The sequence below is a fragment of the Epargyreus clarus genome, unplaced genomic scaffold (genome assembly GCF_041222505.1).
Source record: "Epargyreus clarus isolate Ecla_fem2 unplaced genomic scaffold, WU_Ecla_fem_2.2 ptg000031l, whole genome shotgun sequence".
Classification (NCBI taxonomy): Eukaryota; Metazoa; Arthropoda; class Insecta; order Lepidoptera; family Hesperiidae; genus Epargyreus; species Epargyreus clarus.
The window spans coordinates 4,406,676-4,432,071 of NW_027332236.1; the positions used below are offsets into that span (position 1 = coordinate 4,406,676).

The window sequence follows — 25,396 nt, forward strand, 5'->3', positions numbered from 1 at the left end:
ACGTCGAATCGTTAATGTGCATTGCAAGCGCGATCGAGGTATACTCTACGGCTTTTTGTTCTGGTATAAGTCATAAGCGGAAGCGGTATTATTATTTTTAACAGCGATTTATTTATACAAAAGTGAAGATAAAAAGTGTTTTTTACAAGATTTTGTTTTCTTCAAGCTTTTGTTTCAAAATTGTGTTTTTTATTTTGTTTTTCTTTGTAAATATTTACAATCTACTAAATCATAAGTACCTAAGTATATGTTCATTTGTGGCCACATTCGTCTAAAGATATCCTACTTTTGCCACTATTCAATAATTGACATATTTTTCAACATAAATAAATATACATAAAGGAATCCACATTAATCACTGCTACATTAATGTTTACTGTATATTTATTATATAATTCGTGTATTACAAGTAATACGCGAATTATATAATATAATTTTATACTACAAGTAGTAAACGTTATACTACAAGTAGTATAAAATTATATTTGTATACTATTACCAACGCTTACAGAAGTTTGTTTCGCTATAAGTTCATGACTTGTTTTAATGTTTTAGCCCATTAATGTATCTTTTACGGTCTGAGCGATAGATGATGTTAGCGAAGGCATTCTCGAGATAAAGAGGCAGGTCTTTAAATTGAGGAAAGTTTGTATATTACTTATAAATAGAAAAAAAAATACCTATGGAGGGGCAACTCCAGGACTTCAATGTCAAGAGTTCTTCATAATATTAAAAGGTTACAGGATTTCTACCACCAATGAAACTGCTTCGTGGCAGCAATCATTCTTTTTCAAGGGTTCCAATATTAAGTATTAGATATAAATATTAGAACCGTCATAGGTGTAAAAAATCCTCTCTATTACAACCGAAATAAATATTTTTTCTTGTAGTTTGAAGTCCTAAGAAAATCACAATAGAACAGTCATAGGTTCGAAAATGTCTCTGTGCTAACTAAAGTAAATTTTACTTTCTTATACGTAGTCCTAAGAAAACGTATTTGTTCACTTCAGTACCCTTAGTATGAGTTGTTTTGGTTTTTACAAAAATGACTGTTTTTGTTATTGTTTACGTATTTCCCATACATTCCCTATCAGTTCTGATACAGTCCGCTGGGGGCGCTGATTGAAAATGTATGGACAAATACGTAAGCAAATACAAAAACAGACATTTTTGTAAAAACTTAAAAACTCATACTAAGGGTACAGGTACAAGATTGCAATAGTATTTTTAGATGTAACAAGTGTGTCATCAGTGAGCACTGTTTATCATAAAGCCTATTTAACATTTTGTAACACACTTCATAACAAGCTCTTTTAATTTTGTTAAAAATTATACACCGTCTATTAATAATCTGTCATGTAAAAATGCTTAATTAAAATCCCAATCTGCAAGCATGAAAACCGAGCCCCAACCTACCCAACCGTAAAAGGAAACGAACCAAATCCGTTAAACGTCTTAATTGCAAGGTCGATCATACCCCACCGTCCCCACTCTACCCTTCGTTACTCAAATGCATGCCAATTTTAACCCGTGACTTAAACACAGACTGTCCCTTAATAGGCGCTTTTACCCTATCTGTCATCATTTATACAAACACGCGATTTTTGGCTGTATTCTCAAAGTCGTAAGGGTGATATTCGTGTGGACCGTGTTCGGAAATGAATGGTAGCAGTCGTGAGTTCAAATCCTAATTAACACCTTAGTATACAGATAAATTGTGGTGATAGCACCAGACGTGGCGTTTGCCGGTTTTTGTGGAATATATTCTTATGGTCGCTACTGCCTATTGTAAATGTTACGGCGCTCCATTTTATTTTTCGTTGATTGCTTATTGGGAATACAGGGTGTATGGATTTGTTTTGAAAATAATTGTAATTTTTGAACTGAAAGCTTCTATAGCGGCAATTTGCACTTTTTGTGTTGGGTAAAAATTTTTAAACTCGCAGGATACGTGGCCTTGTCCCTGTAGTTCCGGGACTAGAATAGGGCTACGGTATCCCCTGCCTGTCGTAGGAGGCGACTAAAAGGGGGCTTCCGGGGTTGCGGGCGGCAAGAGTGGGAGCTCGAACCGTCCAGCTAGCGACCCCGGGAAGGACGGCGGTATGTGTGGTCGCATACCGTCGTAAACACTACATGGTGTGGGAGGAGCAAAAACTGCTCCTCCAGGGTAGAGCCCGATCGGGGCATCGCGCTTGGAGGGCTCCGGTTGTGTTCCGTCGGAGATCCCGGAGTTCTCCAACAAGCGTTGAGGACGGCCACCGGGGGGGTTTTAGTGCGGTAAAAATCCCACATAACCCGGCGTCGCTCCCACGTCGTCGCGTACCTTTTGAAGGTTTCCCCCTCGAGAAAAAAAAAGAAAAAAAAAAAAAAAAAAAAAAGGATACGTGGCCTGATCGAAAATTCGTAAGACGCCAAAGCAAACTGCAAAAGTCAAGATGTCATCCGGTGTCGGCCATAAATTAGTAGTGTCAGCATAGAGAAAATATGTCAATGGGTGTCAATATCATTTTTTATTTATTTTACTATTCCTTTGTATCAGTTCTTACATTTTGACAAAAATGACTGTTTTTGTTTATGTATTTCCCATATATTTCCAATCAGTTCTGATACAATCCGCTAGAGGTGCTGATTAGAAATATATGGGCAAATACGTAAACAAATACCAAAACAGTATTTTTTGTGAAAACGTAAAAACTTATACTAAGGGTACTGTTTAAGTTTCGAAAGTTTTCACTTCTACCGACACTCCCGGAGTGCAACCTCTTGATTTTTTGTTTAGTCAAGGCACTCATTAGATAGAACTTACATGACTGATTTTTACGCCACGGCAACAATCTTCCTGCAATTGTTTTGAACAACAAATATGGCTATATTGTTATTGTTGTTGTTAGGCTAACAACAACAAATCCTAGAGGTAGATTGAAAATTGATGGTCGGCTATTATACTGTTTCGAGAATTCTTTACCCAAAAAAAAAATAACTTAAATAAATAATTTTTATACTATAATGTATCATCCTTTATTGCTTCTTTTCTCTTTTTTAGTGATGTAGTGGCACTGAAAAACTTTGTCTTTGCTTCTTTTCCTTATCCTTTCTTTCTTTCATACCTTTATTACTTGAAAATATAGTCATTACAGAGTTATCACAAATACCATAAAGCTAGTAACAAGAAATGCAGTTCATTCAGTGCATTATGCAGAAAGGTGTAATTTTACCTATTATCGTAATGGTGTAGTGTTGCGTTCATTTGAATAGCAGTTGATAGCAGGTCTCGGGTTGATGCCGGGTGTCGGGTTCATTAGACATTAAGGTTAACTTTCTTTAGAGCTTCGAGATAAGGTTTGGTATTTGAGTACGTTATATTTCGCTTTCTTTACCCCACAAAAATATGTAAATCTGAGTAGTGTCACGAGTAAATAGTTTTATAAGCGCACAGATGCTTAGACAGAAAAAAAGAGTGCGACACCCTTTTTTCTTCTTTTTTATAAGGTGCAAATAAGTCTGCAACCCATTTGATGTCAATTGGTCCTTGCCACCAATAGATAGATATCTATAACCTATTCCAAATAAGACATACTCGTACCTCCAAACAGAGGTTTTTCACAAGCGTCGTTACCTCTTAGAAAACTATCCGTCCGCGTTGTTAATAATGAATCTTAACCAATTTTATTCTACCAAAATTTTGACCATTTTTGCCGCCCTAAAACGTTTAATTTTAAATTGTAGTAAGCTACAGTTGGCTAAGGCTGATAGTTATTATTATTGACGGGCGTAAGTTGAGATCATGTTCCGATCCGATAATAAAAAAAGAATTTTCCACAAAATATAACTGACTAGCCTTCATAGGCCCATACAATAATACATTTAATTTCAAACATGATCTTACCTCGTAAAGTATTAGCGCCGTACAAGGGATGGTCGTAGGGCACAGGGCGGTACGCTGGATGAAGGGCTGCTAAGTAGCTCAGCTCGCTGGTCGCACCAGCCGCCGCCGCAGCCGCTGCTGCTAGCCTGATGAAAGAAGAGTATACATTAGGAAACTGAAGTTGGTTATAACCCTAAATAAAAGAATACTTATGAAATTCGTTAAAAGCATTTTATTTATAATATACGAGTAGCAGACGATCATGCAGTCCATCTGATGGTAAATGGTCACTGCCGCCCATGGACATCTGTAGTCAACCCCTGATAGGATTAGCTATTCCTACCTGAGGTCGGCCACAGATGCGCCGCTACTGAAGCCGACGCCGCTGATGAAGATTACGCTTAAACGCTTTGGAAATTGTGTCTTCCTTACCACACCCTTCAAACCAGAACACAACAACGCTTAACACTGCTGTTATAAGGCAGAAATAGGTGTGGTGGTGGTGCCGCCGGAGTTGAATCGCAAAGGGTTCAACTTCAAAAAGGTGATTTAAATACAGACCCTTGTTCATCCGCAGAACAATAAATTAGGAAATTGAAGATTTTTATGGCCAAAATATAACAGTGATTATGTAAATGATTTAAATATTGATCCTAGTTCGTATACGGAACAAACCGAACAATAAATTAGGGAATTGATATTTCTTAGGACAAAAATAACAGTGATTGAGAATTCAGTAAAAAGTTATTTTTAAGATAGATCTTACAACGTATGCTGAACAAACCTTGTTTTATTATAAACTTCATATGAGAGTAGGTATCTGATGACCATAACAAATAAGCAGAATCCGATTTTTTATTATAATAATACATAAAGTCCTATCCTATCCTAATCCTATTTAGTAACTATACTTATACGAGAGTCTTTTTCTAAAAAAAATATGTAGCAATTGAGTTTTCAATGTACCTGATGGTAAATGGGCATCGCTATTATTCTAAGGTAGAAATCAGCCTCAGTACCCTTAGTATGAGTGTTTACGTCTTGACAAAAATGTCTGTTTTGTTTTTGTTTACGTATTTTTCATAATCACTGATACAATGCTAGGGGCGCTGATTGAAAATGTATGGGCAAATACGTAAACAAATACCATCACATTAACCAATAGGTACCACTGAACAGCTAGTATCTTATTACTTTAATTGAAGCTATCACAGTTTACACAACAAATCTTCTCACATCACTCTCAATTAAAATGTAACACGTGCTGATTGTACCATTTAACTGGCGATCATCTCGAAGGCCGCTAAATTAAAAATGGCGTGCCAGAAGTAGGTTTTCATAAGGGGGTCAAGAACGAAATGGTCGTATAAATAGATATTGAACCTACTAGGATTAAGTGTTTCATATTGAAATTAGTGATACTCTAGTCATTAAACTTTTTATCTTTTTAAAACCCTTAGTATACTCATAGACTTCGAAAACTGGTTTGAAAGCTGGTCCGTTAGTATAGCCCACGTAAAACTGCGAGTCCGCTCTGAATATAGAAATGAATCGCGTTGCCATAGCAAATTGTATGACTACACCTGCTCGGAACAACTTCAAAGCGGACTAGCAGTTTGGCGATAACTATACTCTGCTACGGATTAAATGCTTGTAGTTGTAGTTATATGCTTGTATTGCGCAACAACTTCAGAGCGGACTATATTATAGCAGTTTTGCGCGGGCTGTACCACCGCTGCCGACGGGACTGCGGAGGAATGCTACTAGCGTACCGTCAAAGGGCATGTAGAGGAACACCGTTGGGTTTTAGCCGGTAGGAGTCCCGCGTATACTCTCCAATGCCACTGCGACTGAGAAAAGCCCATGCAGCGTTTTCCCACCTTAGAACATAAAGGCGGTAGTACCACCGTCACAAATTTCTTGGATGAAGCAGCTTTGCGCTTCGGTTGAAAGGTGTGGTTGCGACCATATATGTGAATAAATATGATACATAAGACTTCTATCTCTATCCTGAGAGAAGCAACGCACCTGTGATCGGCGTCAGGTAGAAAAACTATTTTATATGGAGGTTGTTACAGGTGTCCAAGAATGGCAGGATTTACTATCAGTTGGACCTCATATGTAAGTTAGTCGGCATCCATACTCCACGAAAACGGTAGAACTGCTTCAAACTAAACAAACGCTGAACAGTACAAGGTACTAACCTGCACTCTTATACTAATTCTACCTTTGAAAACCTTCCGTTCCTACTTTTAAGTCCTCATGTCTAAATATTTAACCGTTAATAAAGTTTAGCAGTTAAGTAACGTTTTTCGACACACTTATCGGCTGGCCTAAATGCTTAAAAGTAATTAAGATAAGTACAGGTTAAAGATCTGAAGACCCTAAACAAAGTCGGTATTACATTTTCAACGTTGTCACTTGAACTAATGATATCATGTGTTACAAAACTTCATAATTCGATAATTGTGCAAGATTTCTTTACTTATGTTTTTAACCGACTGCCAAGGAAGGGTTATGTTCTTCGCGCGTATCTTGTATGTTTGTCTTCCTTTATTTGATCGGATCTAACAAACGGCTGGATGAATTTCGACAGTTATTGGTTCATTATATCCATCTCAATGACCCGAGGGTCCGTAGATAGGTGTTAGAAAAAAAATCAACATGGCGGATATTTGGCGCGAAATTCCGTTTCGTAGATGCCATGGCTAGACAAATGTACAGACACACTCGAACCCAAATTACAAAAAACTGCCCAAACGGGATTGAACCTGGACTCATTTGGGTATGAGACAAGTGTGATGCCGTGAAGCGTCCAGAACATACTGGATCTTTCAATCTATAACATCAAATATCCGGCTTCTTGTAAGTACTTTCTTTCCCAGTATTTTTTATGAATTAGAAGTATCATAATACTAGCGGCCGCCCGCGACTTCATCCGCGTGGACTTTAGTTTCTTTCCAACGAGTTTCATAGTGTGATGTTACCATATCCTTCCTTAATAAATGCACTATGCAACACTAAATGATTTTTTTAATTAGAACCAGTAGTTCCTGAGATTAAAGCGTTCAAACAAACTCTTCAGCTTTACAGTATTAGTATAGATGAGCATGATTGTAGGTGACTTCTGTAATCCTTCTTGAGGTCGGTCACCAATGCTTTGCTTCCACTATGGGCTACCCGAAAATGCAAGTTAAGGCTTCCAGCTTACTATAACTGTTCAAACCAGATCTCATTACTACTTAACACAGCTGTTGATACTAAAATAAGCTGCCAACACTAGAACATAAAGAGTTCCAGCCAATTAAATAATACAAATCACTAGGCTTGAAATAATTTGCCAACAGCCATTTATTTCCACATACATTAGCACTGGTAGCTTAAAATTAATTTAATTGAGTTGTACATCAGAGCGACTTATTTATAGCTCAGTTTCTATTGGACGACATGCCCCTGATTTATTAGCCCCGGTTTGCTTGAAATATTGGTAGTGTTATGTTTACTTTGCTAGCTGTACGCTCGCGGCGTTACTCGGTACCTAATTAGAATCAGTGATATTATGTATACACATCGTCTTAAAATGAAAATATAGTGAGTGAGTCATTTTTGTTCTCTTAGGAAAGGAGCAAGTAAAACAAGCGAAAAATGTCAATTGTAGACGCCTGTCGCCAATGACTGTCATCGGCTGTTGTCGGCTGTCGTCGGCTGTCGTCGGTTGTCGTCGTCTGTCGTTATCTATATTTAAAAACCTATAGCAACGGTAGTCGACGTGAATTGTCGCTAGTGTGTAAGTATCCTTAGTAAATTCTTAGTCGGTTTAATTTATTATAATTAAATTGTCTTCTAATTATTACTTTAACTTGCTACAATTAAGTAATAATTACACAAAACATTCAAGCTCTTATGCACAAGAAGTAATCAAAATAACACCAAATTAGAATTATAGTATTGCTTCGTAACTCTAGCCAATCGAAAGATGCAAACCGTTACACGTGGACACTTGAAAATTTCTATTGATTTAACAAAAAAGAGTGCTCTCCATTTAGTAGTGCTCTACTGTGACCATGAATTATTTAAATAATACTGGTGTCCCGCTGCCTACTTGAGGCCTTCTCGGAAACGGGGTTATATAGGATGATTCATAAAATGTGCCATTTATTTCGCTTATAGATAGGCCGCACAGCTTGAGAGAGATTTGTAGCAAACAAAACATTGGAATGGGATCTGTACGTTGCATAACTGTAAAAAAATTGGTGTCTGGCTGTCATTTTCAAAAACCTTCAGTTTTCTACACTATTACACTTCATAGGATATTTTTAAGTATGTAAAATTGTAACATAAATTAGAAAAAACATAACACTATTTACTATAGCTAGGGTGAGAATCACGAGCAGAAGCAGCACGAACACTAGCAGGAAAGCCAGACGTACTTACAAGATTTTTTTTATATTTTCATTTGAAACATTCATAAAATTATAATAAAAAGAACATATATGGTTTAAACTTTCTTTAACAAATAAATGGAATTCGAAATTCAAAAATGGCAAAAGGTACGAGAAAAAATGCTAAAACTGATTAATAATACGAGAAAAAATGCAAACTCTGTAATACGAATCTATACATGTACAATAAGTTTCTTACTATAATAATCTCCAAAATACTTTTCACCTAACTTTGAAAAATTTAAAAACAATCCTGACTCCTGGGGTCTTTTTTGAAGAATCCAATTGAGCTGTCAGTTCTTAGAAATAAAAGGTCTAAACAAACGCGCGGCACAACGGGAGATCAAACTGATGCTTGCCCATTAGTTAGCGATCCCGTGATATTACTCGGATTTGATGCATCAACACGTTTCTAATTTAAATATAACTAACCATGCTAAAGTAAAGTCACCTATTTCCGCGGTATTTTCGCCAAAACTAGAAAGAGCGTCAGATATTAAGCAATTACTACGGCTTAATAAGGAATAAGATAATTTTATCAGAGGCTTCATGATTTGTACTCTTGAAATAGACTCGACATTTTACGATTAAATATTGATTTAAATGTGCATTTAAAATAAATATGAACCAAGTCAGAAAACCCTAATTCCGATGTAAAAATCCTTATTCCGATGTATTTGGTTCCTAATTCCGAGTATACAAAATAAGGGAGAGAAAGAGATAGAACGACTGCTACATGGTGTATAAAAATAAATGTTATTTATTGAATTAAGTTTCAATTTCGATTTAATTTTTTTTATTATTTAAAGAGTGGCTTTATCAAAAGTGTTCTTAGCTATGATTAAAGGGAAGCTGCCGAAATAAAACATTTTTACAGTATATTTTCTTTAACATATGTATTTCATGCTTGTTTTTTAAAACTGCAGTCTATTCGTGTATCTGCAATACAATTTTGGACATTCTTCTTCGTGTACTTTATACTAGGGTTTATTATTGTACACCGGAAATAATAATAATAATATGGAATATCGTCATGCGGTTTATATAATTATTTCGTTTTGAGTAATTTAATCAAATGAAAACGTTGTAAAATGTTATATTTCTTATTTAAATATCTATTAAAATCGTATAACAATTCTTCATTAATTAGGATTAAGCGAATTACTAATACAAACAATAGAAATGTTCTTAAAAACCGATGAAAACTTTAAACACCCTGTATAGTATTTTGCGGTTATGCCACGGATTAATGTGCCCATATAACCTAATTCCGAGTTATATACATCGGAATAGCGTTTCATAACTAAAAATCACGTTTCCAAATTCCGATTATTAAATAGTAAAATACTTTTACACAATTTAGAGGCAGAAAGATGCTTTATTGAAATATGTACATAAAAATATACAATACTTGTTCAATATTACATGGATATCTGGATGAACTTCAATTTTCCTCCTCAGTTGTCCCATAGAAATAATTAGGAAAGTACATAGTTAGGTCATCTTTGATATTATATAATTAGGTAATGCAGTACAATGCAGTACCTCGGAAAATGATTTCGATATTAATTGAGTATTAAATTTGTCAAATTCGAAGCAAGACGTGCTTATTCTTAAAAACAACTACAAAAATTGAAATTAAAAACAAGTCTATGAAATTGCTATTCCGTGGTATACCTCGGTTTAAGGGACAGCCCAAAATATTTGGCACCTAATGCCGCTGTACATTTAAACTTATTTTTACTCTTATCTGTTAAGAAATAAGCACAATATTTAAATGTTATCGATTCCATATATAATCAATATAATGTTTTCATCGCAACTCTATCACACACATGTAAATTTATTGAAAAAATCGCTATTTGAGAAATCGTGACATTCACGTGCAAAAGGCCCAAAATGTATGAAGCATACGTTTGATGTAGGCCCTAATGCAAAACTATGCGATTATTTAAAAAACCATACACATAATACTATTACTATAGCCATATGACAATAGAGTGATAAATTGTTTATTAAATAACATAACTTTCAGTAAAAATGAGTTCGTAAATAGTTTATAAAAGCCGTTATTGTAAATACCACGGAATTTGGTGCCAATTTCAGAACCCCTCGGCATTAGGTGACTTTACCTTATATAGTTTCACCTGTTAAATCACCTTGCATCTATAAATTACTTATTCAGAGTTCTTTTTCAAAAGAAATAGGTTTAGGCGATAAGTTTGTCACGTTTGTCAAGTTCATAAACCACACTGGATTCAAATCTTAAAATAAAATTCCCTGGTTTATTTTTTTCTAAATATATTTTTTTTTCCTTTATCACATCTGTGAACTAAGTTGGAATTCTATAGTAAATGCGTCTTCGAAGACATTTATGAAGCATACAAATAAGAACTTAAAAACATCACGTCATTGTGTAAATATCACATAAATGCTGCTTTAACAGAAACAGTATTTGTTGCCACGTTGCACAGGTTATTACTTAGAACCAAGTTCTTAACTTTAAAATATTAGCCGAGATTAATCCGCAAACTCAAAATAAAATAAGATTTCATTACAACAGTAACGTTACATTAAAATATCAACGCACGCCGCATTTCGCGCCACTAAATCATATCAAAGGAATTATTTTAACATTCACAAAAATAAATCATCCTTTAGGTCGAGCCATTCAAAATTTCATCGTGTTATTTCCCGCCATGCGCTCGAAAAGGAGCTCAGAGGTTTTTAAGATTTTAGGGGTCTGTAGTCAAATAACTAATAACGGAACCTTATTAAATATCGCATGTTTCAGTCAATGTCTACAGATAATTTCGTCTGGTTTTGATAGCATTTTCATTAAGACTTCATTAAGTATATTTCATTAAGAAGAAGCCAGAAAATAAGACTCTTGGTTGTACATTGTTTTCGTTCTTTCTTTTATTTTATATTTTTTTCTACTATCCTAATATCAAATTATTACATTATATATGCTCTTTTAAAATTACATAATTACGTCCAGGGACTTTACGTGTGTCATAAGCAATTTAATATATGATATTATGTTGATTAATTTTTAACATACCAACAATAAATCACCAATTAAAATTGCAATGTTTTGCTAATCATTAAAATATTCCTTAAAAATCTACAGAACCCTCAAGCGCACTTTACGCTTGCCCTTGCCTCTCTTTTTATTAGCCAGATTCTGTCCAGACCTTAATAAATCTGTATCTTGTCGGGTTTAAGGACTCGAGAATTAAGCTTCGGCATTATTTGTCCACGGAATCCTTATAAACGGCTGTATTCTTGTTTGTGTGTATGGAGATATAATTTCCTAATGTTTACAATGGAACTTGAGCATTCTTGTGAATATTTTAGCTTTAAAAATTGGATATTCTTTGTAAAAATCTGATAGAGAAAAAAGACGTGTAATTAATTTTTTTAACAATTTTGCAGAATATTTTTATTAGTGTGACTAGCTAAATGAAAGTTACTTATTTAGATTGCATATTTTACTACATTCTTCTTTTGCATCTTTCTGGGAACGTACCCACAGGATCTTCACATTTTCTGGGAAAATAAATCCTTAATTTTAATCTACAATATTAACTAAAACAGCACTGAAACACGTGCACACCAAATTACACCTTTATTGCTTTTTTCCTTACTTACAATGTTATTAGAAAATTATAGCGACGTTATTTACTTAAATAGTACTTAGACTGTCTTTGTCTTCTTTTTCTTTCTCTCTTTTATCATAGCTACTGTTAATGGCACAATACTTTAAGAAGTATATATGTAAAATTCATAAAGATAATACAATAATAAGAATTCTTCCAATATTATTAATAACATATCCCACAAAATCTCGAAGTCCATCTAGATTCTCAGCTTTCCTATACAGGTTACTTCCTACAAAGTTTCATTAGTCTTCCGTCTTCGCCAGTCAGTTAACCAATGCGGCGTGAAGATAACCGCCCGACGCATGTACACGAGCTATCTGCGTCATCAATGATTATTGATGATGTCCATGTTATCAGATGCGCCGGCGCATGCTTCTTCTTATTTTCACTTCCTATCATTTTGGTTTGTTTTGTTTACGCTGGGAATGCCTTTTTTGAGTTTGTTGCGTGTTCTATATTTATATTTTTTACATCTATTTCTGCCTTATAAATTGTATGCGTTTAAAGCTATTGTATTATGCTTTCAAGGTGTGATAAAGCAAAGATATGAGGTGTTACAACTTAGATTTCAAGATTAACATCGCATCCGTTGTCAATCTGTATGCGATCTTATATGCGATCGGAGTTGATTACATAATGTCGGTAGCTAGAACTACTCATCAAGTGGACTCCATAAAGAGGATGTCAGATTTGAGTGGTCTATAATAATAATGGTATTAGATGTTGTGAACTTGTCATGAGTTAGACATGTAAAGAAATGAACAAATACACTAATATTAACATGACAGTGGTAAGAGAAGGGTAAGAACGATATTGTTAATAAGACAACGAAATATTTGTTTTGTTAAATACGCAGCAAAAAGTCATAGATATCCTCTACAGTTTCAAATCTTGACCACCACGCAAACGAAGCCGCGGGATAAGCTAGTAATTATTATATTAGTGTAGATCTTTTAAAATTTAAGCAATCATCTTTATTGTACTTTACGACTTATAATAATAGTCTTAAAGTTATTGTAAATGTGATTGTGAAGTAAGATTTTATTTCTCAATTAAAATAATTGGCTAGTCTCATTTTGTTTAACTTCACGTAATACCTGTTATATCTATTTATTTTTTAATTTACTTTTATCATTAGAATTAACAGATTAAACGCGTAGACAGATAAAAACAAACCTATCTATGTTTGTAATGTGTAACTTCACTATAAGTTTTAAGTGTAATAAACTATAAAGTATAATTTTGAAAATATTTTTTACAGATTTAGACACTTATTAAAGTTTATCGCAATTTTAAAATTATTTAAAATTTCAGATACCTAGATACCTTAATTTTATAAAATAATCTTGTACTAAAACCAAATTAAAAGAAATCTGTAAACAATAAAATACTGTTGGTAGATAAATCTTTTGTAAGCAAGTCAGTGAGTAAGTAAATAAAAATGACTCTACAAAAGAACGCGTCAGTTTGGGAGCGAATTATCAAATTTGTCCGTCAAAAACGAAAGTTGTTAGCACTCAATAATCGGGAATGACTAATATTTTTCACTCGACGACCCTAAATAAAACATCAAAATGAAAAAAGTCGTCTGCGAAATCTGTAGAACTTGTTTCATGTCCTCGCAGTTGTTTCAAAACTTTCTTCCTATTGCGCGGGAATTTATCGCCATCTTTGTCTATCTTGTGCCTTGTTTGGATCAAAGGGTGTGTTAGAAAGAGACGGGTGATATGAAGACGTCACGCGGGGCGAAGGCGCGCGAGTGTTCTTGCACTTGTTTTATTCATTTTATCCGCCATGTTTCTTTTTTCTTTTATTCTTTCATTCTCCTCGCTACGTCTTTGTTCGGGCGCGCAATCGTCTGCCCAGTAAGTTGGATAATTTCTTTATTCTGTGCTCACCCGACAATTTTCTGGACCGCGTTATTATGTTATGAGCTTGATTTGTTTAATAATTTTATTACTAGCCGCATCGCAAGCGCTATTGTGCTCTTATTCGCCGATTTGTTTTGTGGTTCCTTTTGGTTCGTTGGGATTTAACTTGAATCAATTGTGGGTAGTTTTTTTCTGTGCTTGTTTTACTATTGATGTTGAATCTTTTAAGTTCGTTTTCATTACCATTTTTTTAACTTTCTATTCTGTTAGTGTTATCGTTTAATTTTTTGACTAGTATTAATTTAGTTGCTTCTAAAGTAAATGTAAGATGTATTTTTCTACATTGAAAAAACTGCTAACGTTTCTAAATTTTTAATTTATTGACATTGTTTTACATATTCCTGCTTCATCAATTTTACCTTTATGGAAACAATATCTATATTCTACTTTTCCTTTCTTTATTTACCATTACTCCTAAATTTAATAGACTCCATTCACTGTGCCTTCTTAACCAAACAATGCGTCTATTTCTTCCCCAACCTCCCTAATTTTCAAAAATGTTCAAAAATGCCGGCGTAGGATCAAAGAACTGGACGTTGCAATTCTGACCCATTGGCTCGACGCGCTCTTTTTTGGAGACCCCACTGGGACCTTGGAACCGAAAACCGGGGAATGTTTTCAATAGGCCAGGGTCACCATGACAATGTACAAAAGAAATCACATCAACATTTGTGGAACCATAAAATTTTGCTATTTAAATAAATTAACGTAAAACTCAATAAACAGTTCTATTTTAGAGATTAACTAATATAAGCGAAGATGAGTGGTGATTTTTTAATAATAATGAAATCTACAATATATGAAATAAACGTTTTAGATTACGTTTAAAGCCGGAAAGACTCATTTGCTACGCAATGCATACTAAACTTAACATTGCATTTGTGTTAGTAGATTATTTATTTTTATTTCTAAAATCATAATAAATATCGTGACATCATTACGGACACCACTTTATAGCGCTTAAATATCTTCTACATACTTGAAAAAATACCATTTACAGAAGCGATACAGTTACACAGTAGAAATGAAAACAATTCTCGGAACTTATAGCTAGATCCGTAAGATTTTGTACAAAAACGTCTAGTTTCGAACAGAAATCCACCTGATTGAGACATTAGATTGATGGAGCGCGGATGCGTTCACCAATAAGGCAATACCACATTGCAGTAGGCGTAACTGCCCGGTTGTTAGGATGCGTGCACATTTGCCTTACACGATTTTAATGATAATTTTATTAAATGTGTTTAGTTTATTGGAATGGTGTGAAGAAGCTAATGTGTTAACTAGATCAAACTATAAAATATTTAAAAATTGTTGCTCAGATTTTTGGTTGGTAAAAAATAGTTATTAATATGAGACTATTACAAAAATATGGTTTCAAATATGTAGTCCTCTGTGGGTTATCCATACATTTGTTACTGATACTTCACTCAGCCCACACTTTTACTTACTTACTTAATTTTATTTCTCAAAAATTAAAAAATCGAAATAAAGCTGTCGCTTAATGGACTAACGAAAAATAAGTAGGTACGTGGGAAGTTTCTGACACAAAATCCAATACCCAAAATATCGGTTAAATTGGAATTATAATACAAAAGAATACAGAAAATACGTAAAATCTACCGAAACGTATGAAACATTATGCTTATTTTAAGTAAATTTCAATTTCCCACTACACAGTCATAGGTGAAAATCTTATATTGGTGTAGGACAATTTATTATCTGTATCTAATGTCATAATAAAATCCATCCACTGATTAAGACATTACAGTTTGACGTGCAACGGATGTTTCTCTGTAAATGGCAATACCACATTGCAAAAGAGGCGCACACTAACCGGAATTATAAAGGCGTGTGTACATTGAGTTTACACTATCTACCTTACATAAAATATCTAACAGATATCGCACAGTTTCAACTGGTGTGTAAAAAGTTTTGCACAGTTTTATCATCTACATTTGATAGCCAACCAATGCTAGTCGGAGAAGTACTTTAGGGCTCGAACACAAAACTGCGATGCGACGCGATGCGAATTCGCAACGCAGAAAATTGCGATGCGAATTGCTGCGATGCGATATCGTGCGGCGTAGCGTCTCTCAGGGTGACCAACAACAACAACCACTGTGCGATGCGAATCAATTCGCAAGTTCTTGCGATGCGTCGAGGGAGCTCGCAGATTTTTGCGATGCGACGTCGCATCGCAGTTTTGTGTACGAACCCTTAAGTAGAAAATCATCTATTTCACACTACATAACGTAACGCGTAGAACTGTTAGAAGCAATGACAAAGTAGATATTTTTTTTTGAAAATCGTATTCTTATATAGGGGATAACAGCTTCAATATATTTTAAAAATATGATGTAACTATACACAGCCATTTGTAAAGATTCAAAGTGTCTCTTAATGTAATATTACTAAATAATATCTAAATATTTCTAATAACCCTATTTAAGTACTTTTTTACTTATCAACTTACTTAGTATTAAATATTTATTTTCTTTATTTTTAACATCATGTGTATATGTAATGTATATCGTATCGTATATATCGGTTAACCATGACGAGATGTAGCCGCACCTTTACCGTTGAACGCCCATTGAAGACCAGAGATACATATCGCGATTTGTATCGTTACTGCAAAGTTACACGTTAATAATACTGGTACGAAGACGTTAGTTTACGTTGTATATGGGTCAAACTATTAGCATTTCGTTGATGGGGAATCTACGTCAATTTTGTCCATAAAAGGTTGTGTTAGCCATTTAAATGAATATTTGGATTAATGTTTTCCAAGAATGTTAGTAATTTACGTCCTATTAATTATATAGGTTTCCTTTGAATATTACATGAAATAAATAAGTTTGATTCCGTATAATCCAATTCCATAAAATCTGAAGGATTTCTGGAGCCATTACTATATCGATATTCGTATAAAACTTTCAGCAACCTTATAATTCCCGCACTCCAATTATAACAACTAAGACCGACGCCCAAATATGCTGTACAAAATACGGAGGCGTGCGTGTAATAAGACACTAATGGCCACCCATCCAAATGCGGACCGCGCCCGATATTGCTTGACTTTTTGATGAATTAAGGTGTACAATACTTAAGCAAACTCAGACACCAGTGGTCACCCATCCAAATGCAGACAGCGCCTAGCATTGTCTAACTTCTTAATCTACACTATTTTACCAAATTCAGCTTTAAATTTCTTAAATAGGTACAAAATAGTGACGCTTGAGTTCAACTACCGAAGAAAACAACCTAAAGTAATAACGATAAACAGTTTTAGTGTCAATTACACTTCCCGTATTATTAAGATATTCCTAACAGCTGTAAACATAGCTCCCCATAAAAAGTAGACAATAAAAGAAGAAATAAAAAATGACCTAATAACTCCATAAGTTCAACAAGCGAATCGTAAACCTTAACAAGGTTCGTAACTTTTGGTTTCGTCAATTGAGTAATCAACAATATATAGAAGAAACATGGGATATAAGAGTAAAAATATATGATTATAAAACACATAAGATAAGCAAGCTTCGCGTGGATTTCATCATCATGCAATATGCAAAAGCATTGGAGATGTATAACTGGCATACCTCTGCCTATCCACCTGGATACGTGGATGCGTGAAGGGAGACTTATCGGACGTAGGTATATTCCTAGAGAAATATTACCATGGTTTCTTATATTCTACCCTCAAAGATTTAGTACTAGCTACTGGATATGTATTTCTGTAGTATCAGACAGAGCTATTATGGCGGTGGTTATTACAACATGATGAAGAAAAAAGAATATAACGAAAAAATAGAAAGTCTTTGCAGTTTTTCTCAAACTTTAAGCAATTTTAAGTTAATTTTAACTTAACTATAAGTTAAATTTTAGAAAACTGAACTCGAAATTAACACTCGCCTGAAAGAAAAGAAAAAGAAACTGCTTATTATTGTACAAGCAAATTTTTATTTCTTACATAAAAATCAAAATTTAGATTCGAACCCGTGACAGCGTGGGAGGCCAATTCATCACAACGAAACCATATCCGCCATAAACCCAGAAGTGTGAAGCAATGCCACACCACGTAATCAAAAATTTACGGTCCAAAATAACGCACAGAATACCATAAACATAACGCCTTGTATACCTCCTAAAATAATAGATTTACGGTTCTGAAAGACACGTGTCGAAATAGTTTTATGACGGCAGTTCTAGATTGATTTAGGGCCCTTCGTTGGGTATAAATGGCCCTACGGTTGTTATGTCAGGAGCTCGATGACACGGTAGATAATTCTAATTTATAACTTACTAACTTGTTCTTGGGTTTTGCGTGCGTGCTTTTGTGATATTCCTAATATACCACAGTAGGGAAACGTAGCGAAAAAATTCTAAGTCATTAGAGTAGGGACAACTGTAATTGGTTTAAAGTTTTTTTTTTATATAATATAGGAGTAGCAGACGAGCATGCAGTCCACCTGATTGTAAGTGGCTACTGCCGCCCATGGACATCTGTAATCAACCCCAGATAGAATTTGATATTCCTACCTGAGGTCGTCCACAGATGCGCCACTACCCCTGAGGACTAAGCTGGAACGCCTCGGAAAAGTATGTATCCCTTACCGCACCCTTCAAAACGGAACACAGCAGCGCCTAAGACTGCTGTTATTAGGCAGAAATAGGTGTGGCGGTGGTGCCGCCGGAGTCGAACCACAAAGGGTATTATTACCACCTTCATAACTTTAACATGAATAACTGTCCCATTGCTGGGCAAGTACCTTGTGTACACCAAATAGGTACACTTTAGTAATATTTATAAGTAGGTAAATCCCTATGAGTCATCATGAGGTATTGCATACAAATTATTACACCTGTGTGTTTTTTCGCGGAGTTTTCATACACTGTTATATCAAGTAAGTAGATAAAAAATACATAATTAAAATTCAAATTCTATTTGAGGTGAATGCAAATGTTATGTAGTGGCAACTTTACATTCGGGGGACTGGATGTTACTAAAATAAGCCGATTAAAATATATTATTCAACATTGCGTAGCGATCTAGCGTAATTAGTTAGGTACTTATACCGAAAATGCAAAGTCTATACTTATCATTAATTGTAAGAATTATGTTGTGTATTATGACATTTAATTAAGTACCGAATATGTTGGCAATCTTGAATATGTGCATGCCTAGTTCCGCCGCTAACCCTTTCAATGCAGGTGGCCTCGACTAAGCAATTATGACCTGACCTTTCAGACCCTTTAAATTATTTTTAAATTGTATCTGTTAACTGTGTAGTACTCTGCCAGTGTTGACAGGCCTTAACGATAAATTTCCCTTTATTTAAGTAGATACATTTTTAATTATCAAAGCAAATATACCTATGAGTAACATACACCATACAATAAAGTATATTGTAATTGACCAGCTGGTTTGGTTAATTTCAAATTATAAAGTAATTTGCATTCGATTTCCAAAAGTAAATTATTTCCAAGAGGCTACATAAAAGTTCTAATGTATTTTTCATTATCCGCATATAAAATATAATAGCTCTAATGTTTCCTGTAATTCGATTTAATTATAATTTATAGATACAGATAAAAAACCAAAGTAAAAACTCGACAGTAAAGTTTCAACATTGTTCTAAATGTCACAAGTCCTCTATTTAACTTTTACATAGTAGGCTAAAATACTACAGTTAATTCTCTCCAATAGGGTAAGAGTAATAAAATAAAGAAAAAATACAGAAACAATCTTAAGTACCAGATCTTTTTATACCTAACGAAGTTTAATTAAAATTGTGTAATATTAATACATAAACTCCTTCTTTTAATTCTTTAAAAAGGTAAATTACACGAATTCTACGATAATTTGAACCCTAAAATCTTGAACAATATTACCTTAAGATTAAACTAAGTCCAGACCGGCGCAGAGCCAGCAGCGGAAGTGCGGGATGATTTATTTGTAAACACGCGCCCGACGCGTCAACGCAGGCCGGCGATATACTGTGCACAGGCGCAGGGTTAATTGGGATGTTTACAACGATTTTGTAGATTATCTATTGATATTAATTGATCCCTTATGCTATATAATTGTGTTATGGAAAAATGTAATAGCAATATTTGGTATTTTGCATCGTATCAATTGATCTAATACTCACGAGTATTTCTAAATTTTAATTTGAAATTACCTAAGCTGTAATGAACGTAAACTTGACATCTTAATTAACAGCTTGACATCTCTAAAAATAGGTAAAAGCGTTTGATTTTTATAGGCAATGGGGTTTTGTTGTTTTTGTAATAAATACATTATACTGTATATCTATTTCTAAGAACTACTTGGAAACATAAGTCTAAAATTTTCAAAACTGTTCAACGAGAATTTAACAACAATGTAGAGTCATGTTTTAAGTTCCAGATTTTTTTTGGCAATGATAAAACACTTTACGGGATTACATGGATGACTTTTAGCAATAATATCCAAATCTTAAATTCAAACTGTAACATTATGACTGTAAATGTAACAGTATGACTGTATTGTAGTGTAGTAAAAATACACATCCCATGATACCATTATGCCCTGTGGGTGTACACTACGATTGTTTACAATAGCCGCACTGTTTATTTTCGCTTCGTATGGATTAAAAAGCTCCCAAACTCCATTTTGGGCGTTTATTACTCGCTTTATTTACATAAATTGCTCCCGTATTTTATCCATTCACAGGGAACAGGTATGCATTAATGCATTATTTTGTAACTAAAGCTAGTAGAAATCATGAAAGTTGTTAAATAAGCTCTTCGTAAATAGTAATAGGTACTTTTGTGTACTAAAAAAAATATATATTTTAAAAATTCAAGTGGTAAAGAAACTTGCATTCCACCGGTTAATAAGTTGTCACTGCCGCTCGTTAACATTTGTAATCAACTCCATATAAAATCATGTACAACCCTGGTAGAGTTCTATCTGAAGCAGATCATAGATGCGTTACTATTCTTGTGGATAAAGACAGTCGCCTCATCAGTAATCCAGACCACCGAAACGCAAACTGTTTCATGTTATACATAAAAGTAGCGATCGTACTTCCTCTGACAAACCATACTGACTCTGCCTTACAAGAACTCTATCTAACTCTTCAAACTCTCACAGCTCTACACTACTGCTATAAGCTAAATAGAGTAGCGGTGCTGTCACATTTGTACTACGAAAAAAATATAGAAACGAATCGCGTCGCCATAGCAAATTGTATGACTACACCTGCTCACCAACTTCAGAGCGTATTAGCAGTTTGGCGCAGACTATACCACTTACCCATATTAAATCACATTTCGCGTAAACAACATACTAACAAGATTTGGTCTATGAACTTTACCGTGAAGTGAGTTATTTATAGCTGTGCGCACGCGCATTTTATTGGCCATAATATTCTCGTACTTCGTCACATGAGGCTATCTCCACTGATAGCTCCCGTAAATGATTACCAGATGAGTAATTTATTGGAGAATGTCTCGACTGTTTATTTATACTTTTATGTTTGCGATGAAAGGTCCAATCAAGGTCAGTTATGTGACTCTATGGTGACTCTATGTCTAAGGGTTTGATGGTCGTTTGTTAAAAATATTTAGGAAGGGTTCTGCATCATGCAAGTACTACTGAAATTTTACTGATATTAGTTTCGTAAAAATCAAATTAACCAGAGTTACGACTCCGGCATTACGACATACAAAAAAATACATTATTATTCAATAAAGCTCTTAAATACATATTATTATCATTCAATTATGATGGACCGCACCGCGCACATAACTTCACGTGTTGGTAGATCACAACTAATCTCAAGTAAAGTATAAAGTTAAACTATTTCAGACACTAGCAACAGTTGCATGGTTGCCAGAAACATGATGGCAGCAACATGACGGAAATTAGGTTTAAATTTTTGTAGTTATTATTGTATAACACCGTTTATAAAAGATCTTATAGGTCTTTTAAAAGTATCTGAAAGGTTTCCACTGATTTCAAAAACCTTAAACACAAATTATTTCACTTGGACAAATACTACTTAATTATTAAGCCCAATTAATCAATATACCTATCTTTATTTGCACATAAATTAGACGTATAAGTGGTCTATCAAAGTGACAGTACCTGTTATTCTACCTTTAAGAAAAAGTGTATCTTAGTCTAGGTAGTTCACGAAGTAAACTGTATAAGCATGATACGCAAATAGTAAATGACATGTAGAGTGCATATGCATGCTGTCAACGCTCTCGCTGAACAACGGGGCACTGTGGACTATAATTTTAGATTGAAAACTCGTCCCACTTTCACTTACGTCATGTACTTGATTGTGAGTTAGGGTAGCATTGAACTCTGTTTACTTAGACGTACTAAGTTATTAGTTGCGACATTCATAATGATATCATCGTCAACTATTGTCGTTCTACTGCTGGGTACTGGTTTCCTTTAGGATTGAAAAGGATTAGGTCATAGTCCACTACGTTAACCAAGTGCAAATTGGTACACTTTATACCTTTGATAATTTATTAAAAAAAAACTAGGGCGTGTATAATACTTCACGATGTTTTCCATCACCGTTGAAGCTAGTGATAATAGTTTTTTGCATCTATCAATTATTTATTATAAAAAAAAATAGTCACTCTCACAATTTAAATAAATTTAACGACACGTCATATGTTAAAATCTCTGTTAAAATATGTCAAACCGTTTGGCCTATAAGGCGTCACACAGAATGATAGATACATGCCATATAATGAAATATACAGGGTGAATCTCCATAAAGTGCACATATTGAAACAGGTAAAATTAAACCGCATTTTGTCGACAAAAAAAATATAAAAAAAATAATAAAAAATTTTTTTTGGGTTTTACGACCTTTTGAATTTTTTTTTGGGAATTGTGCACCTGAAGTAAATAAATCGCTATAACTTTTAAACTAAGAGGGTTATCAGGTTCAAACAAAAATAACAATGATTGCCAATGATAGGCCGTACTGATCCATAAAAAAAAACAAAAAGAAATCATCTTCCCAGGAAAAAAATGTCAGATTAGTGCAAAAAAGCACTTTTTTTAGGTAAATTTTTCAGTAATCATCAATTTCCTCAAAATAATCTAGGCATTTTATTTTTTTATTATTGTTTAATGCAATTCTACGTCGTATTAGCTTTCAAACGCTAAAAAAACCACGCCTCTAACTCAAGTATAAAGTTTGCTAGGAACGTTTCAAAAAAGATACTCATGACGCGACGCACGTGCGCCCTAATAAAACTGGTATAGTCCGACCCATAATTAGATGTCCAAAATATAAACAAGGAAAACTATCAAAAATATGTTTCAATGGTAAATTCATGGTAGTTTCTTATTTTTGACGATATTAAAGTGATAAAACTGTAATAAAATAAATCTTTAATAATTAAAAAAAAAACACTAGTTTGTATTAAAAATGTTATTTATTACCAACACCCTTAAAAACTACCTTTGTTTAAGCGCTCGTAGGAAACTTTATACTTAAGTTAGAGGCATGCTTTTTTTAGTGTTTGAAAGCTAATACGATGTAGAATTACATTAAATAATAAAAATAAAATAAAAAGCCTAGATTATTTTGAGGAAATTCACGATTACTGAAATTTAACCTAAAAAAAATTGCTTTTTTCACACTAATCTGACTATTTTTTTCTGGGAAGATAAGCTTTTTTGTTTTGTTTTTTTCATGGATCAGTACGGCCTATAATTGGCATTCATTGTAATTTTTGTTTGAACATGATAACTCTTTTAGTTCAAAAGTTATAGCGATTTATTTACTTTAGGTGCACAATTCCAAAAAAAAAACTTCAAAAGGTCGTAAAACCCAAAAAAAATTTTTTTTATTATTTTTTTTATTTTTTTTGTCGACAAAATGCGGTTTAATTTTACCTGTTTCAATATGTGCACTTTATGAAGATTCACCCTGTATATGAATGAAAATAAGTAGGTATTGGAAAGGTGTTGTTTAATTAGGAATACTAACCAGATTGCATACGTAGGAACTGTATTTTATACCACAAATCCTTACACACGATATATTAATTTTACTAACCCCTTAAATTTCCTTACCCGTAAAAGACATAACTAATTGAGAAGCAATCGAACGAGTCTGTCATAGAGAATTTAAGCGCTTGTAAACCCCCTAATTAGGCGCATTGCAACCCAAGTTCCGAGCATAAAACTTTTATTTAGGCATAGACACGGTGTTTACTCAAATATATTTATATGTATATAATACTAGATGCTATAAAACTCGAATGAGTCGTAAAACCCGGTTGGCCTGCTAGAGTTATTTTTTATTGAGACGCAGTTTAATGACCGTAGGACAGCCCTTCCAGGGTTTGGACCTTTAATGGTAACAAATCTAATTTAACCGGGGCAATTTTGGAGTCTATTTCTAATCGTCCTTATAATCTTGGAAATGCTTTTTAACCAGCGGAGGGTAGTGTTTTTCGAGGATATTTAGGTATGTATGTGTGTGTGTATGTATGTATGTATGTATGTATGTATTAATGTATGTATGTTATGTATGTATGTCCCATTCTTTGACACGCCCTACGGCTCAAACTGCTTGTCAAATTTTGACATATATAATTGAAGTGTCGTTGATTTTTCAAAAATGTGGAAGTGACATAATATGTTTATTTTCAAATTCTGATTAAAAGTCAAGACTTATGGAAAAGCCTCTCTTACTAAAGTAAGAGATAGGTCTTATTTATAAGAGAAATAAAACAGCCGAACAAACTACTGTTGTAAGGCAGTTTATAAAATACGAAAAAAAAATGAAATAACCAAAAATATCCGATTTCTGAACTGATCGCTTTTATTTTTATTACTTGCGTATTTTATTTTGAAAATCGAACTATAACTTCGCCCACGTGCTGCGTTCCAAATAAAAATATTTTCGAAAAGTTTATTTTACGATCACACCCCGCGCGGTCGGAATGAAATTGTAAAGGTGTTGTTTATGATAATGCTTTTCGTATTTGCTCCAATTTACAAATAAGCGTGCAGGTTACGGAAATGTTGTGTGGTACAATTGTAACGAATTGGCGACTCTGAACAATTTCAATGTTTAGTGAGCCCTGAATATTTTTCAGCGATGAAGTTTATAATTTTGAATAAATCATTTATTATACAAATCGAAAATTGCCTTATATATGTCTTCCTTATCATAAGTCCTTCTTTGTATTAATAACTAGCTGACCCGGCAAACTTTGTACCGCCTCAAAATCTATTTATGAAATATATTTCATATAAAATATAGCCTATGTTACTCGTAGATAATGTAGCTTTCCAATGGTGAAAGACTTTTTAAAATCGGTCCAGTAGTTTTTGAGCCTATTCATTACAACCAAACAAACAAAGGTTTCCTCTTTATAATATTAGTGTAGATGATATTATAATATTTTTTTGCGAACTCCTCAAATAAATAGGTAATAGAGGTAGTAGACCTA

The 25,396-nt window shown here is 34.0% G+C and overlaps 1 protein-coding gene across 3 annotated transcripts in view; it reads right to left on the bottom strand.

Moving 5' to 3' along the window:
• Positions 1-25,396, bottom strand: part of ci (transcriptional activator cubitus interruptus) — a 130,284-nt gene that overhangs the window by 28,967 nt on the left and 75,921 nt on the right. For all 3 annotated transcript variants that reach the window (XM_073089656.1, XM_073089657.1, XM_073089655.1), the window contains one exon: positions 3,887-4,011. In XM_073089656.1, coding sequence (XP_072945757.1) covers positions 3,887-4,011 — 125 coding nt within the window. The remainder of the gene's footprint in view (positions 1-3,886; positions 4,012-25,396) is intronic.